The following is a 19,117-nucleotide window of genomic DNA, read 5'->3' on the forward strand; positions in this document are numbered from 1 at the left end:
GGGATAGCTTTAAATCTAATACTTCCTCCGTTCTTTTATTATTGCACCACTTACCTTTTTAGAGAGTTTCACAAATATTGCACCATTTCCTCTTTAGGAAAAAAAAGTTATTTGTGTTCACACTACAAATACCCAACATACCCTTGTTTTTTCACACTTACTTTTTAGTTTATCAATATATCACATGGGCAATTTCGTATTTTTACCTCTCTCTTACTTTTTTCCATTACCAAAATAATTATACCCAACCCCTATGGTGCAATAATAAAAAAAAAAAAAAAAAACGCAGGAAGTATGATTTTAATGTAAATAAACAGTGATAATTTTATGTAATCCTATAATTTTAAATACACATCATACTTCACCTAGAAACGCCACTCCCAAACCCCATACCCAACACTAGAAACCACCCTAAATGCATTTCTATGTTGTAGGAAATGGATTCAGGGTGGGACGGAACGTTTTCGATTAGGGGAAAGGGTGTTGGGGATAAGGGAAGCAGGAATAGGGAAAGGAGAGGAGTAGGGTGTCGTGGGTGGGGGAAAAGGAGGGGGTGGGATAGTCGGTGCCAAAAGAGGTAGGTGGTTGCTGGCCGTAGTGGGAGGGGGGCTGGCAGTGGGTGGGGGAGGGATGGCTGGGATGTTTTTAGTTTATTTGATATACATCGTAATTATTTGATTGTTAATTAAAATAAATTCTATATAATAACACGTATTATATTTTACTTTAACAACTGATTTACCTTTTAATCTAATAGGTTTTGAATTATTTTGAGAAAATATTTTATAAAAATAGACTTATTTTAAGTTAATCGAAAAGTTTACTTATTTTGAGCTAACCACACAAAGATTTATTTTTATTGACAAATCTTTCCTAAGATCTAACATTCAAGACCAAAAAAAAAAACGACGAAATGTTAATCCTAAATTTTATCAACAAACCGAAATGTCGCCTCAGCACAAAACTAGTTAATTTCAATTACGTATGAGCTTTCTGAAAGATTTTGCTATCAAAAATTAAAAAACATAAAATAAAAAATATTAGTAAGGAAATGGGAAGCACGGCCACCGGCTAACGGTCCAACTCTAACAGCTTTGACAAAAAACCGCCAAAAAAAAGTTGCGTGTCATGACTCATTAATCTGCTTTTCTAGAATCCCGACAGTCGAAAATACCACACCATTTTCTGTTTTCCACTGTTTTGTTTTCCTTCTTCTAACATTTTCTATTCATTCGTCAAATCACGAGCCTCAACTTTCCTCTTCCTCTATTTCTGGACTTGTCTTAATTAATTAATCTAATGTGGGTCCCACTTTCCAAACTCTCTGTTTCTTCCCTCCTCCTTTAAAAGTCAACATCTTTTCTTCTTACATTTGCTCCCACCTTTAAAATCATTGGATAAAAATATAAATAATGGCTCCTGCTGTTACAGTTGATGTTGAATATGCAATGAAACTAAAGGAAGATTCTAGTGTTGTAAAAAACAGGGGAAATAATATGAAGAAACAGAGGAAATCAATGTCTTTGCCTAGATTTGGTTGTTTGAGATTGGATGATGAATCTAAAACTGTTGATAGGAAGAATCAGAATGATGGAAGTATTGATATGTTGTCTACTGCTGGTGTTGTTGATGATTTTGATCGTGATCGTCGTCTTCCTACTCATTTAATCGTTATGGTTAATGGTATTATTGGCAGGTTAGTTGGTCCATTTCATAATCACAGTCTTTTGTTTGTTAAGTATTCAATTCATGTTATTACCGACTTTTTTGATTGAGATGTGATAGTACTGTTTATTACCGACATCTTTAACTTAGATGTAACAGTAGTTTGCTGATATTTTTAGTGTTGATTGTGGTGTATGTGTGTTATGGAGCATGGTATTAATTTGATGTCAAATGCAATCTATTGCTAGATTTAGTAGGGTGCCTAATCAGGGCCAGTCTAAGAATTTTTCTTTTTAATATTCTTTTATTAGTAAATCCTTGTAGAGTGATCAAGTACAACATGTACAAACAACATGTTTGGATTAAGGGTAAAGAATTTTAACAAGAGGTTTCGGATTTGAACGGAAACATTTGTTGAGTGAGCTTTCTTCCGTTTCCGGCTTGAATTTGGATTAGCCAAAGTTTAGTACGTTTAAGAATTATAGGTGAGGTACCCTTATTAGCATTAATAAGTTAAACTAGTAGTTAGATTAGTTGACATTACTAAAAATAAAAATTAGCTAGTTGTTTATTTTTTGGTGTTTAGGGAGGGTGTGAGAATCGATCACAGAATCTGAGATCTGGAGGGAATCTTTAACCACTTGAGCTATCCCTCGCTCTTTTTAAAAGACCCAACTGATCCCCCGCGTGTCTAACTACTTCATATATAGCATCCACAAACAAGGCACTGAATTAGCCTAGAAATGAATGCACCTTTTTGCTATCGCTAGTTGTTTATTAGTTCAATTTTCATTATAATGCTAAGACGATCAGAACTAATTTGATTTTTCCCTGTCATGGATGTTTGTATTATAGACAAAGCACAAATCATTTTTTTTTTTTTTTTTTTTTTTTGCAAATTAAAACGATGCAGTCATAATGGAGTGAAGTATGAGTGTTACTAGTAAACCCAATTTCAATAATTTTATAATTTTGTGCATGCTGTTACAAATGTCATTGATCACTTATATTGCTTATAACTAAAATTAGACGTTTCTTGTGCATTTGAGGTGCCAAATGTGATGATTGAGGGAGATTGGTGATCATGAAATTAATATACCTCCTCATATTTGTGATGTGTCCTTTTATGTTAACTTTCTATTGATCTATTCTACACTCTTTTTGATATTCTTTTAACAGTGTAAAACTTATTGAATCTCTAATTGTATGTGGTTTTTAATTTGATCTTAACTCAAATACTTTTTTGTGATCCATGCAGTGCAGAGGATTGGAGATATGCTGCAAAGCAGTTTCTGAGGGCTTACCCTGAAGAAGTTATAGTTCACTGTAAGAATTGAATACCGACTTCTATTAGGAGTTGGTTTAATGCATTTTGCAATCTGTCTCACTAATCTACAGTTTATCTATGCTATTATATTAATGCAATAATATCTTTAGTCCTCATTATTGTTTGCTAATATGCAATGTGCAGGCAGTGAAAGAAATACTTCAACCTTAACATTTGATGGAATTGATGTGATGGGTGAACGACTAGCAGATGAGGTTGGTGATGCTTGTCAAATGAGTCGATCATTTTTCTTAAAAATCTATTCGAATTCTTACATAATGATCAATTTCTTGATTGAGAGGTAAAATTGTTTTACCCCGCGTATGTAATTGATAATGAATATCTTGATTATGCATACGCATCAAACTGCCATTACACGATAAACTATATATTATGGAGTAACTTGAAGATCTTTACTCAAAATGTTGGACTTAAGTTTTGTGCTGAAATAAGACCTCTTGACACTTCTGATTGCAGGTGATAACAGTCATACATCGCTATCCACATCTACGCAAAATTTCATTCATAGGTCATTCTTTAGGTGGTATGATTGCAAGATATGCAATTGCCCTGCTTTATGGGGATAATTATTTGAATAGACTATTAAAAGTAAATGTAGAAACTACTGGAAGCAATGGGTGTGAAAAATTAATGCAACAACAAGATTATATTGGTAAGATTGCTGGTCTGGAGCCTGTAAATTTTATAACATTTGCAACGCCGCATCTTGGTTCAAGGGGACACAATCAGGTAATCAGTTTGAATTTATTTTTTCATTTTGCCTCAATTGTCGCTAAATATCACATCTCTACACTCTCTATTTCTTGCTTAACTCAGCTATGCATTTTTAAATTTAAACAGTTCTGCTTGGCATTCAGATATTCATTGTACTGGACAAGTATCTATTAACTATTACATACATTGTCTCAAATTGAAATCTTTCTGCTGTCTAGCAACTTCAATTAAAGTAAGCAATGCGATATATACAACCCATTATAGGAATACGATCACAAAATAAGTTGAGCACATAAATGAAGCTTGATCTTTGGGCTTTGGTTACTGCCAAAAGAATTTCTGTACTATTAACTTATTAGGCTTGTAATTATCATTTCATTCTTAAAACTTATTATGCCTTGAATTGGTTGTTCTTGGCTGACCTGTTTTACCACCATTTCCAGGTTCCAATGTTTTTTGGCTTCCACACATTAGAATTAATAGCGCGCCAAACATCATGGTTTCTTGGAAGAACAGGAAGGCATCTGTTTTTGACCGACAAAGATAAGGAAAACCCCCCTCTTCTTCTTAGGATGGCAAATGATTGTGAGGGTCTTCCATTCATGTAAAGCTGCCTATTCTTTTTCTTCATTCTATTCCAAAGTTAAATCTGTAGTATATATTTTCATTTGTTATTGACTTGGTTACTTCTACTGATATACTTTTAATGTTCTCTCAGATCTGCATTAAAATCTTTCAATCGCCGTGTCGCCTATGCAAATATGCGCTTTGACAGTATCCTTATTTGATATTCTTTTAGCTTTTAAGTTGTACTCCCTCCATTTAATAGTGAAATTTGAGTTGTTCCTTTGATGCAAAATAAGTGCCTTTGTGTATTTTTAGTAGACTTTGGAAACAATGTATACATTAAAACCATGCAAACTTCAAACATAATGGATCAAAGTTTGAGCATCAATGACTATCATAGTCATTAGACAACTACTGATTCCTTTGAAGGCCTTAACAGTGTCTAAAGAGCTTGTTGGATGGTGCACATCTTCAATCCGGCTTGAAAATGAACTCCCGAAGGTAAGATTTTAGCCCTGAAGATTACGATCCATGAATGTCATATACATCAAAAATTATTATAAACATTGCTTCTGAATTACCAGGCCACATTCTAACCAAGCATTTTATTTCTTGCAGAGGCGACATATACTGAGAAATGACAAGTATCGGCACATAGCAAATGTGGAGACAGGAGTAGTTTCTTACAATCAACGAGCCTCTACTATGGAGTCCATATTGAATGGGTGGAAAAGATTAAGAACTCGAGGTTTGTTGCTTTATGTTCAAATATATTCAGCATTTGTTATCAAGTCAATCATTTATTAATACTTGCACTCAAGCAGATTCCTGCTTCATTACTTAATATACATTCTGTTCGGAGTGACTTTGCAGAAATGATGGAAGAAATGATCAAGGGACTAACCGCAGTTAGCTGGGAAAGAGTTGATGTAAAATTTGGTGGTGGTAAACATCGATTCGTTGCTCATAATTCCATTCAGGCAAGCTTTATATTGTTTTTCTTCTAAATAGTGACATAGTGTAAGGAGTACCTAGAAGATTTTTTTCAAAATTTTTAAAAATGGTTATGTTTAGTCATTGCTTCTCATGTAAACATGTAATCATATTTTGCAGGTGCAACATTATTGGATGCATTCATCTGGAACTGATGTTATAAAACACATGATTGACAATTTTGTCCTGTAGATGTTGTAGAAATTATAGTTAGCCTAATCCAAAAACTTTGAAAAAAAAAGGTGTAGATTCAAAATGTATATAGAGATCACAGTACAAATTTGGGGTCTCATTATTGTGAAGTATATTTTGGTCTCTTCCAATGTGTACATACTTCATATCTATGAACAATTAAGTATATGAACAATTTTAAAAACCAATAAAGTTGGAAAACAAACAAAATTAAAAGCTGATGCACTTCTTTGAGTATTTACTAGTCTTATAGTATGTCAATTTTGAACATGAATAATTTCTGACCAATGTCACAACAATAACTCTAAATAAATATAAATTCGTAAATAAGATACTATGTTAATTGAGACAAACTACTAGTCTACTACAAGAGGGGGTGAATTTTTAGTGAGTTCTAGTAGAAAAAATTGCGCGGAATTTAAACAGAAAGCTTAAAAAAACTTTAAAGTACGGAACGAGATATACGAGGAAACCTTCCAAGGCCCAACTGGAAGTAAAACTTCAACCCTCTACGAGATTTTGCAATTCAACCATTTTAATTTTACTACTTGTATAATATAGGGCAACATTTCTAATAAAAAAATACAAGTTCTGAACTTGTTACTCGATAGGACCCTATCCTACATAACCTAAGTCCCGACTTAAGTTTCACTTGGCGTTCCCAGAGTACTACACACCCGGCTTCTCACTAGAAGCTCCCTCACTATGTAATCTCAAATTATAAACAAATCCTCTCGAATTCCCACACCCCAAAAACCGATTCCAACACATAGAATCACTTCTAATATATAACTAGTTTGGGGCCCGGACAATGCTCCCGGTTATGCATGTTTAAATACAAAATGAAAAAAATTACCTTGAGTTTAAATAGTATCTTTGAACATTACAATAAGTTTAAATAATAAAATAAAAATGATAAATTTTTAGAATCCTTAATGAAAAGTTACAAAACATGAATGTTAATTAAGCAATAAAGTGACAATTCATTGAGAAAAGAAACAACAAATATAATAGAGTAAAAATGAATTTTATTCATGGTAAATCAAGGTTAAATTGTCTACTTGGTAGTATAAGAGAGGTAATGAAATATTGGAAATTCCAAGGATGTAATTGTTCAAATCATATCACTAATAAATAAAGCAGGTCTCACAGTCACGCCACGAGATATTGACAGTTATCATCATTCCAGTTTTTCGCCACGCCAGGTAGGCGACAATTAAATATTAACATGATATGTAAGATTTATTTGAATATATTTTTTTGTAGAATAGGATAAAAAAGTTTAATATACATTGTATGATACATATGTTATTTTACTGTTTCATTTTTAACAAAATTTATTGGATACATTTAATAAGATTAAAAAGTTATTTTAGAGTTTTATTTTCAATAATACTTTAGGTTTAGAATTTTATTTTCAATATAATATTAATATTCCTATACAAATAACGGATCTAAAGAGGTAAAAAGGAAAAAAAAATTAAAGAGACTTGTTAACCTGTTATAATACATAATTGTTCTCTTAAGTCTAAACATATATAATTTTTTTTTGTACAACAAATAATATATATATTTTAGATAAAAAGGTTTATTTTAAAATTTAATAAATAACCCGGGTATCGCACGGGGCACAAAACTTCTTTATAGATAAGAGTGACATTAATTTCATGATGAAACCCGAAATCAAAATGATAAAGTTTTGCCTTAGCAAACTTACACTTAAACGCTCTGTAGGTTTTCACACATAAACTCACACTTTGCATAGAAAACATTCCTTCTTATTTATAGAGAGGATACTAAACAAAGTAGGGTTTGTAAAGAAATGATAAGCTTAAGATTAAAACAGATTTTTAGTACTTATCACATCAAAACAAAAGCGCAGTAAGATTGATTTTGTTTCTAGGAAACCTTTTGACAAAATCGAAATATGAACAAATATAGTTTTAATGAAAAATATACAATCTAAGTAAAATAGATTTTATAAGATAAAATCAAGGCAAAATTGGCCTCAACACTCTGAACTATGGCTTGAGTACACCCAGCACCCTGACTTTGCTTAGTGGCTAAAACACCACAAACCAATAACTTGGGTGCAAAGCGCTTTAGTGAGTTTTCTAGCAGCCATTCACACTGAACTCAGTGAATTAAGTTTTTATTTTTCGATTTGCCACCATTCACACCTAAATCTTTATTACGAGACATTTTTCGGCACTCAAATAAAAAAGAATTTCACCTGCTTCGACAAGAATGGTGGCCGGAAAACTCACTAAAGGTGCACTTTGCACCCAAGTCATTAGTTTGTGGTGTTTTGAATACAAAGCACAGCATAGGGTGTTGGGTGCACCCTAGCCATAGTGAGGCCAATTTTGCCTAAAACCAAAGTAGATTCTTTTTCATAAACTCAAGATTATCTTTACTAACTATCCAAATTAATTTGCTTGCCAAGCTTTATCTGATTTCTAATAAGTTTAATGCATAACAGTCAATTATATATTTACACCAATCCTAAATAACAAGTCAAAACCAAAATCTTTAAGTTTATCTTTAGCTTGGTATTTCGAGCTCTCTAAACTGTTCACTAGATCTTGGGATGATCAAGTTCCTAATAGGAATCGCAATCCAGGTCGTAGTAACCTGATGTCTTTCTTTAGCATCTTGTTGAAACTTAGTTATCTAGAACTTGCTATCATCTTCCCAGGCCAAGCTTCACTCAAGTTGTTGTCTTCTTCGCAGTCCAAGCTTCACTTGTCAACTGCGCTTGATGTCATGCTTTTGTTCCATCCAGCTTTGTTCTGTGAAGCTCTTCTTCTAATCTTACTTTCCATCATCCTTAGTTTCTCTTGAGTCCCTCTATTCAAGGCCTTACTTTTTCTCTTTTTTTTTTTTTTTTTTTTTTTGACACATGGTTCAGACTTTACTTTAACTCGCAAAGTTTACTTATCCTACAATCATCAAACACTAGAAAATTTGTATTAACTAGAAGTTTGCTGAATCATATCATCATCATCATCAAAGCCTTCCAAGGGTCAACATACTATATGTTGCAAATTAAAATAGATATATGGTGTAGACCTAAGGTGATTGGATGACTTGAGGATGACTCAATGTGACAGAGTGTGTAGTGTGACTCTTGTGTGACTTAATGTGTTTTGACACATGTGTTAGACTCAACTTGATGTGATATGACATAACATGACTCGTGTGTGCATTGTAATGCGATTGTGCGACTGAAAAATGCAAAAAAGCAAAAAATTTCCGTCATTTTTTGTGGAGGATACCGACTTTCTCCCGAAAAAAGAAAGATGCAAAAAAGAATCGAAATCTATTAACATTGTCTCTCATAGTACAAGGATTGTAACATCTTAGACTATCCTAGTTGACTCGATAATGAAAGTATTTAGGTAACTTAGGTACGGAGGCTAAGTACTTCATACTTTATGGTGCAATGATGAGTGATGAGTGATTTTGTTATGACAAAGTATGCTTCAACGTTGTGTTAAGATTTCATGACAAAGGGTTCCTAAGGGAAGTATATTTGGTCATGTATCTGTGCATTGTGTGAAAGTGACACTAAAGCTAGGCCGCAAGAGCTAAGTGTGTGGAAAAGTATTTTGAGAAGAGTCAAATGGTGGTGACTCTTAGGCTTGATAAGCTAATGATGTAGGGATCAAGCCCCCAAGTCTAGCTCTACATGGAAAGGGATGAGCATTGGAGATCTCTTGATATGATCAATTATGAATGTAAATATGAATGCATTTTTATTACGGCCACACCTCGATGTGAGGTTGTCTACGTATCCGTTAGGAATCAGGCCGAACGCAGCTCTAGCCGAACCTCGCACAAGTGTGTATACCTCAAAAAGGTCTTTTGAAGGGTTGTAACGTGGTTAGGCTAAAGGTTTGAAGAACAAGGGGATAAAGGCTCAAGACCCTCGATAAGTCCCCAAGGTGTGCAACCTTGCTTTTGAATCTTTATATTTTTATGCTTGAGGCTTTTAACTCTTTTTTAGCTCTCTTTTTTTTTTTTTGCTTTGCATTTTTTATTTTGAACCTTTTTTGATAACTGTGGGCAATCCCGATCATGTGGTCTATCACTTACTTGGCATTCATGTTTCTCAGGAACGGTACCGAGCACTCAATAAGAGATGCAATCTGAGACGTGTTCATGTCAAAAACATTGGAACACTTGCCCTTTTGTACACTTTTATTGTTTTTTTTATTTTTATTTCATTCGTTTGAGATTACTCAAGCTTTTGTATTTTGAAATTGCATAAATTGTACACCATCCCTTCCCAAGGTTAGGTAGATGTGGATTGAAAAATGAAAGGTCTATCATTAGACGAAGCTCAAAGTGGTTTATCAAAAAAGTGATTATATATTTGAAGGGTGAGAGGTATGATATGGATATGGTTACAAAGGGTGCCTCCAATCATGGGTATACTTTGTGCTTAGTTCGGCATGGATTTATTTATTTTTATTTTTTTTTTGGCAATGCAATGGTCATATGCAAGGGATAAAATGCTCATTTTATTGAAAGTGAAAGGGTAAAGAAAAAACCTATGAAATAAATCTAAGGAAGATAAAGGGTGCCTATGCTAGACTTATTGGGGAAGGGTTTGAAAAAATAAGAAGAAATCATGAAATCTTGGTGAGAAGCTAACCTTATCATTACTTAGTTTTCTTGTCAATCACATGACTCAAACTTGATTCAACATGCATAGATGGAAAGAGAACATGGAAGAGAATAGAAATGGAATGGACCCTCAACTCAAATGACGGAAAAACGACTCATGCATGAACCTAAGACATGGTCATGGTGACATATACAAAGTGTGTGCTAAGAATAGTGAGTGTAGGTGACATGTTAAGACTTGTGTCATGACCATGTGACTAGACTATGTGACTAGACTCGAACAAAGCCTAAGTTAAGACCTCATGTATATGCATTAAACTGGACAGGCTGTGGTATTTTAGTCATAACTTTTGATGTGTGACTCTGATTGGGATGAAACCAATGCCAAATTAAAGATAAAACTCAAGGCTATAGATCCATAGGTTTTACGACTTGTACCTCTTCCTAGAACTCCGGATATGACCAAAACAATTTGACGCTTGTGCAGTATACGGGAATAAAAATCCGGGTTGACTTAAAGGAACTATGGCTCAATTTAAGGTATATTTTTTTAGCTCAAATTAATTAATTAATTAAGCAAAGTCCTTTAGTCATTGGCTAGTTTATTTAAGCATATTTATGATCACAAGTTAAACTAAACGGTTAGTTTAATCACATGTAAGTATGCACAAGCAAATAATGCACAAGTAGTCATATAGTCATGATATGATGCAATAAGTTTGCAACCTAACCATGGCTCTAGTTCTCTAAATTTAAAAAATATAGGTTAGTCAAAGAGGGTCCATGGTTATGAGTCCGGATGCACCGCGCGGAAGCCTTACCTTTGGAAGGGTTGGCGCGTGAGGATGGGACCCCGCGAGTTAAACTCGCTTCCATGGTTTGGTGAATTCAACAATCTTGAATGTACCCTTTGTTGCCAGGTGCGCTCGATTGGATAGATGGAGCATGAATTTCCAGAGAGTTATGTCCATATGTAGAACACATATGGGTTTCAGAAAAGAGAGAAAAACTCAATCAGGTAGTAGAATCGAGCCAACAGTGCTAGAACTAGTCAAAACAAGAAGGCAGAGTTCTGGCTCGGTGTTGGAAGAACTTGGCGCCAGACAATAAAGTCTGTCGCCAGAAAATAGCTCCGTTGCTAGACGACAAAATTGTCGCCAGGTGACGAGGCCAATTTTCAGGGGACGCACTCTGTTTTCTAGACGCTAGTTCCTACATGCCTCAGCAGCTTTCTGTGTTCTTAGAATTTTCCAATTTTCGCAGTATTATTTCGATTCTAGTTGTGAAAGATATTTCTCAAATGTCCTACGTGTAAAAATACTATGTTTTTTACTCATTACAGATGGTCTTTCCAATGAGAACCTTTTTTATGCTTATGCCAATAATGTTAATCAAAATTACGCACATGAAATACTTAGAACTTTTCGAGTCTCATCCACTCATTCTAAATTATTGCCAAAATAAATTTTAGGAATTAAAATAGAAATCCTCCCCAGCAGAGTCGCCAAAAACTGTAGGGAATATTTCAAGCATCACCCCAAACTTGAACCCCACTGTGATCATACACTTAAGCATGGTGGCGTCCAAAGGGAAGGAAGCTTGAGCAAAAGAGTTGCCAACAAGTTTTAGAAACTTGTAAACCGTTCACAGGGTGAAGGTTACACCCCTTAACGATCCAAGAGATCGTTAACTCCAATAGGTCTGGAACCAAGACTAGAAGTTCGGGGATGAAGGTACAAATCCAATCTAAAAGAGATCAAACCTGCCCTAATAATAGGCCTCTACTTTATTCTTCTCGTATTCATGTGCGCTTTCTTACTAACATGCAATCAATAGGTTTACCCTAAACCTGTTTATCTATATTGGTTGAATATTAATGCACAAATAAATCTATTATTGGCGATCACTTGAATTATAATCAAATTAACCCTAACAAGATTATTAATTATCTTATTAAGTATGATTACAAGTACAAATTCCCTTTAAACATGCATAAAAGGCGTGATCAAGCAATAACAATAAATATATATCAAGAAACATAATAATAATAATAATCATGATTAAAATAACAATCATGTTAAAACATAATAATAATAATAATAATAATAATAATAATAATAATAATAATAATAATAATAATAATAATAATAATAATAATAATAATAATAATAATAATAATAATAATAATAGTAATAATAATAATAATAATAATAATAAGATCCTAGGCATGATACTAACAAGATTAATAACAAATCCTAGCATGTAGATCAAAGCCTTAGCCCTAACATGATACTAACATGATATTAGGAAAGAAAATAGGAAGCATCATAGAAATCATAACATGATACTAAGAAAAGCATCATAACATGATACTAGGGATCAAAATAACAACCTAAACATGATTTCTATATCATAATATCAATTAAACAATTAAAACACTTACTTCGATGCCTCGTATCTCTTTCTAATAACAAAATACACGCGTTAGTAACTTCAAGGAAAAGTAACAAAACAATTAAATTAAATAATTGAAAGAGAGATTTGGGACCAAACCCTCAGAAATATCAAACCTTTCACGTCTAGGGAAAAGGCAACTTTGAACTTGGCTAGGTGTGTCTGGTGCTAATGTATGAGGAATTGTGTTTGTCAAAGGTTAGGCTAGAAAGAGGGAGGGAGAGAAAGCTTTAGCTTAGAGAGAGAAAATAATTAGAGAATTCTGGTTATGAGTTGATGATTGAAAACGGAGGTCCAGGGACCCTATTTATAAGAAAATAGTCCGGAATCGATAGAAACGAATCAGAGTTCGAAAAGGAATAAAACATGCTGTCGCCAGCCAGGCGACAGGCTTTGTCGCCAGGCAACAAACCTAAACTTGTTTTCGCCTGGCGATGCAGAAGGTTTTCCACGCGTTTTCAACGCGGAATCTACTTTTTGATAAAATCAAGTCGTAAAGTCCATAGAAGTAAAATCGTAATTTCATTTAAAACACTTCTTTTATTCCAAATAAAACTCATATAACATAATTATCAATCCTATTAGGATTCAAAAGAACCTTCTAGAAGACTATAATCAATCCTAATTGCATTAGGAATGATCATTCATAATAGGCCCTCCTCTAGATCATTGGGCCGCATATAAGAACTAAACCAGGCCTAGTTTAGTATTTTGGCTAGAACCTCCTCATTATTCATCGGAATTGGGCTTATAATATATCGTTGGAAAGCTCTCTTCAAACCCAATCCAACTACACCATTATTGGACCATGGTCATGGACCAAACTAAACTTGATTGGCTATTTTTATAAAATAGAGCAGGTTTTTGAAAATAGAAAGAAAGATATTTAATAAATACAAAACCACAACATTAGGCTTTCCACACTTTCACTTCATTCAATTATGATTCAAAACGAAAGGTTTGGGGAGACACAAATGGGTGTCTACAGTTTGGCATTTAAATTTTTTTTTAAAAAAACTCTATTTTTCTTCCTAAATTAATTTTATTGTTTTAAAGACATGATTTTAATTATGTTTTGATCTGATTTTGGGATTTTAATGTTGTAAAATTATTGATATAAATTCAGATTTTTATTCTATCAAGAACCTTAAATTATGAACCCCAGAATTGGGGATTTTTTGGAGCTGATCAGAGACAAAGGCTGGGAGAGTGTGAGAGACTGGATGTGTGCTCAGATTCGAAGCAAGCTATTAATCTCATTTCAGCTGCCATTACTACTAGGGATATTAACTCTAATATTATTAAATGTTGCAGGGCCCAGCTTGAGGATATGCAGGATGTCAAAATCCATTATGAAGGCAGAAATGCAAACAAGGCAGCTGACTTACTAGCTAAGTACTATAGGACTTCTCCAAATCAAGATGTAACTCTTGTAATTTTTTATGACCCACTTGACTTTATTCGGGATGTAATTTTGGAGGATAAACCTCCTTAACTTTGTTGTAACTTTTGATACTCTATTAATCTAATTTCTTCCCCCGGCTTTGCATTAAAAAAGAAATTAGGGATTTTGTGTAATTGGTTAGGGTTGATGATAGGTTGTTGTTATTGATTAATTCATGGTCTAAACATGTTTTTAATGAGTTTAAAGCCCTCAATTTAATGCTAGAATTTAATTATACACACTACTCTTTAATTATTGAGTTAGGGTTTGATTACCCATAAAGGGGAAAAAGGTTTTAATGATTCAAATATGATTTTCTAGTTTAAAATAGATGTTTTATATTTGATAAGTATGCTAAAATTTTATTTAAGTCCTGAAAACTAAGTCATTTTGAAAGGATTTGAAGTACCCACTTAAAGAAAAGGTTTTATGGCATTTATGTCACTAAAAGGGGTTGATTAGTAAGGTTTAAAGAGTAGTATAGTTGCTAGAAATTTGTGAAAATAGTGAATTAATTATAGTTATGTATTATTATTTGTAGGAAGCTTTGAGCTAAGTGATTTTTAGCGAGTGTGGCCGATTTAAGGTAACTTTCAAGGTACGTATGTATACAAGAATATTTGTGTATGTGTAGTATCATGTTAAGATTGTGAATTATGATTGAAATGATGAATTAGTAGCATGTTTGGTTGATTATATGCTTGGAATTGATGTTGGTTGAACATGAATTATTATGCAAGCATGTGAATATGATATTGGAAGCATGATACTAGTTGAATATATGTGAATCATGGAAGTATGTTTTATTTTCAAGTATCAAGGAAGCATGAAATTAATAAGCAAGACTTATGTATGCTTAAAAAGATCTATAATTAGAATTATTGATGAGCATGATTCATGAATATAATTCTCACCCATTTATTATTAGTATAGAGTCAAGAAATTAGTTTATATATATACTCACTCAAGTAAGTTGAGGTTGAGTCAAGGAAGTTTATTAGTGTATTCTATCCACCAAGGTAGTAATCGTGCAATTTTGTGCACAAAACTAGGCAATGAACCTTAATTAAAATAAATAGTATGTACTCACTAATAAATTCAATAATGAATTGGAAGCATGTATTGAATGTTGTTACATTTATTCCTGATTGATTGGTTGGAGTTATCACAAGTTAAATTGGTAAATCACGTAAAGTGTAAGAGGATACACATCAAAACTCTTGGAACGTATACACCTTGAGTATGAGCACATGGGGGGAGTTATGTGACTTGATATTTGAGCATAGCGTCTACAGAGGTACAGGACGTTGTACTTTCTTTTATTATTTATCACTGGAATTTCGTCAGCAAGTGTGACATAGTAGGTGCCAATTGGGGTAGCTCTCTGATTAGAAACTCCATTTTTAATGGACTATTTTTAAGGAAGGAAACCCATTTGATGTGTAATCCAAAGCTATTATATAATAACTAATGTTGCTAGTTATGAGTGAAATGTAAGTTAACTTGTGATTGTATGGCAAGCATGTTTTAATTATTTTATTGATGATAGGATATTCATATTAGTGTGGTGCATATGCACTTAGGTTTTGCTGATTCGTACCTTTGTGTTTGTGTTTGGATTTCCTTTGGTTGCCCTACCATGACCCATTTTATATGGTGAGTAGAGGGTTGAAATAAAAGGGAAGTGACAGGTACTTGAAGCATGAAGAGCATGATGGGAATGAGCGCCAAGAGTTAGTTGTTATGCTTTCCTAGTTTTATTTTTATACTTTGAATTATTGATCATGGACTACATTGTTATTTTTCGTTTAAGTTGGATTTTAAAAGGGCCATGTTTGGATTGGTTCCGACTTATATTATTTAACTTTACTTTTGTTTTGAGGTTGTGAACTCAAGTTTTATTTTCAAAGTTGGTTTTCATTTTAGACTTCCGCTGTGTGACTTTGAAAAATAGTCTTAGCCGTTATCACGGTGGCGATAATATTTTGGATATTTCCTTAAAAGAGTTTTATTTAGAGTAGAAAATGTATTTTTTAAAAGAAGAGAATTTTCAGGGTATTACAATAGCCATCTGATCTAGGGGCCTTATAGGGTGACATGTCAAAAATGGCATCTTTAATTTCTTCATTCGTAAAGGGACGGGTTAAATCAAGATTATATGTATGAGAAATAGCTGGCTAAGAAGGAAAGGAGATAAATCATTTCTAAAGATGTTCAGACTTAAAACGCACGGAGAATTCTTTATAGAAAAGATTAGTAATTTCATATCGAGTATCAAACCATTGGTTTTCATCATTTTGTAGTTTGAAAATTTGTTTTTTACTTGACGAAATTTCATAGACTCGTGAAAAAATCTAGAACTACAATCACCTTTACTTAACCATAATTTTTGAGCATACTTACGCCAAAGATAAGGAGTTTTTCTCGTTGACAAATAAGACGTGTAAAATGTTGGCAAATATGAAAATTATTTGGATAAAGAAGCAACTGAGCCTCCACTGAGAGCAATTTAGGCCCTATTCTTTTGAGCTTTTGGGAAAAGCAGGAGTCAGCATAACAGAGTAGATTTTAGCAGAGTAGAGTAGATTGAATTAGAGCAGAGCAGAGTAGATTAAATATTATTTTTAAGCAGAGAAGAGCAGAGCATATTTTAGCAGAGTAGAGCAATGCAGCGCTAAAGAATGACGCCTTAGTTTGATTGAGTTTTAGCTCAATTTGAACATTCTCATATTTAGAATGATTTTGATATTTTAACTCGATTTTAGCATGTTTTAGCTTTTGCAGAATACAGTAAGACCAAGAACCAGTGAAACGAAGCTTCAAATTTTTAGCAATAATTTGTTGAGCTTCTATATCAGAAGTCCACGCATTTTGAAATCTAAAAGAGGATAATTTTGGTGTTAAATTATTATCCGTAACCAAAATAATAGGAGCATGGTCAGAAATGGAAAAATGTTCATACAAAACAGTTGCAGGAGGGTGTAAGGAATCCCATTCAGGACTCACAAAAAGATCTATTAAGGCATTCATATATGATATGCGAGTTGGTTGTATGTTTCTAGGAAAATGGGTTCCTTTAGGGGTTAACATCAATAGCTTGAGAAAATTGAGCAAATCTTTGTAGACGAATACACCAGGCAACGGTAGGGGGTTTTCCACCATTTTTATCAGCAAGCACAAAATAGATCATTAAAATCTCCAATAATACACCAAGGGAGAACAGAAATAGCGCAAAGCTCAAAAGGCTCGGTCCAAAACAGACTTTTTTGAGAAGTTTGAGTTGGGGCATAAATAGCAAATAACATAAATACTTGATCCATAGATAAATTATGAATGTTTTAATTGAACAATCTTTCTATAATATTATTAAATCATGGGAACAACTTGTTGACGACATGTGTCACTCCATGTCATAATGAGATTTATTACATGGCGTCACATGGATAATGACATGGCGCCACATATACATATTTAGAACATATTTAATCCTTTCACAACCCTTGCAATGTCCAGCTTTTATGACCATTATTGTATTTAGACCACATTGATTTCCCGTAAATGAATTTCTTTTTACTCTATTGTATTTGTTTTTTTCCACAATTAATGTCATTCAATCACTTAATTACTATTTACGAGATTTAAATTTTCATTAACTTATGATTCTAAAAGTTTTTTAACTTATTATGCAATTGCTTAAAAAAAATTACTAGTATTATGCAATTCCCTACTTAATTGTAAACATATAATTCTAATCTCTCTTTTTATCCCAATTTTTTTCTTAAGATAATATTTTCAAGATATTATTAAAGTACTTTTTATTTCATTATTTAAACTTAAGATAATGTTTTAAAGATATTATTAAAGTTTAGGGTATTTCCATTTTTCAAAACAAAATACGGGGCATAGCCCGAGCCTTAAACTAGTTGTTACATCAATTTTAGTAGAATTTCAACATATTCACCTACCTCCACATTGACCCTTTGGATTAATAATATGAGCAGATTCATAACCCAACGATTTTCTTAATCTAATGCTATTAGACAGAGATACCATAGTTTCTATAGCTATAATTATATTCGGGTTACACTTTTTCTTAAGAAATACTCCCTCCGATTTTTTTAAATGCATATCACTTTGATTTTTACACTATTCACATATCATGGTTGAGTTATTTTTTTTTTTACCTTTATAAGATAAAAAAAATGTTATTATATAATATATTATTAGTTTAGTCATAATATCTAGTTGTTGGGGTTTGGTGAGTCCGACTCACCGCGGAAAAAACCCCGACCCAAGGAACCACTCGTAATTAATAAAACCATAAAGCATAAATAAATAAGCACAAGAAAAGGAATAATGAATCATACCCTTGAAGCGAGCTTCGCCCTCTCAAAACGGGCTCTTACTTGAAAGCCTTGAGCACCGCAAATGTCGTGCCTCCAACGGTATCCACCCACAAAGATTGAACACGACTTTTTAGGTCCGCTACCTTGGAGTTAGCAAGGTCTGACCAAAACCCAAGTGTTAATGGAGTTTAAGAGTTTTTCCAAAATATGGAATGCTCTTTCTAACTCCCACTCAAGCACTTTACTCCAAATCCCAAGGTTGGTATTTATAGAGGAAAGTATGAGTGGGAATTTCTATCCCATCAATGTGGGATTCATGAAATTCCACAAATTAATTTAAAGCTAAATTAAATTAAATATATAAGCAAGTAATAAATCAACAAGTGTCCTAGTCATATGTAAAGAGGAGTATGGACCACTTGGATAGGAGGGGACCATACTTGTTCCCCACTTCTTCCTCTCCTTGTGACACTTGTCCACACCAAAAAGCAAGCATACTTACTAGCTTCCCCTTTCTACCCAACCTAGGCCCACGGCCCAGCTAGCCTCACACCGTGCGGGCTGTTAGCTGCTGCCAGCTCGGCCCAGCACGCCCACGCACATCAGTGCGGGCTGCTGATGCCGAGGGCGCTGCTAGCTAGCCACGCACATGTGCGGGCTGCTGATGCCGAGGGCGCTGCTAGCTAGCCACGCACATGTGCGGGCTGCTAGCAGCAGCGCACGCCAACACGCCACGCACTGCTTGCGAGCTGCTGGCCGTGC

The 19,117-nt window shown here is 33.8% G+C and overlaps 1 protein-coding gene across 2 annotated transcripts; it reads left to right on the forward strand.

Annotated features, from left to right (window-relative positions):
* Positions 1–1,017: 1,017 nt before the first annotated feature.
* Positions 1,018–5,689, forward strand: LOC145640941 (putative lipase YDR444W). 2 transcript variants are annotated; one of them, XM_081692172.1, is made up of 10 exons: positions 1,018–1,696; positions 2,924–2,991; positions 3,137–3,207; positions 3,470–3,742; positions 4,171–4,331; positions 4,446–4,501; positions 4,743–4,795; positions 4,913–5,042; positions 5,168–5,274; positions 5,408–5,689. In XM_081692172.1, exons 1-10 carry the CDS (start codon positions 1,413–1,415, stop codon positions 5,477–5,479), a joined length of 1,275 nt encoding a protein of 424 aa, XP_081548298.1. In that variant the 5' UTR covers positions 1,018–1,412; the 3' UTR covers positions 5,480–5,689. The 2 variants fall into 2 exon arrangements, with proteins under 2 accessions (XP_081548298.1, XP_081548299.1); XM_081692173.1 differs by having other exon boundaries at positions 5,168–5,239.
* The last annotated feature ends 13,428 nt before the right edge of the window (positions 5,690–19,117 follow it).

The sequence above is a fragment of the Chenopodium album genome, chromosome 7 (assembly GCF_948465745.1).
Source record: "Chenopodium album chromosome 7, dcCheAlbu1.1, whole genome shotgun sequence".
Lineage (NCBI taxonomy): Eukaryota > Viridiplantae > Streptophyta > Magnoliopsida > Caryophyllales > Amaranthaceae > Chenopodium > Chenopodium album.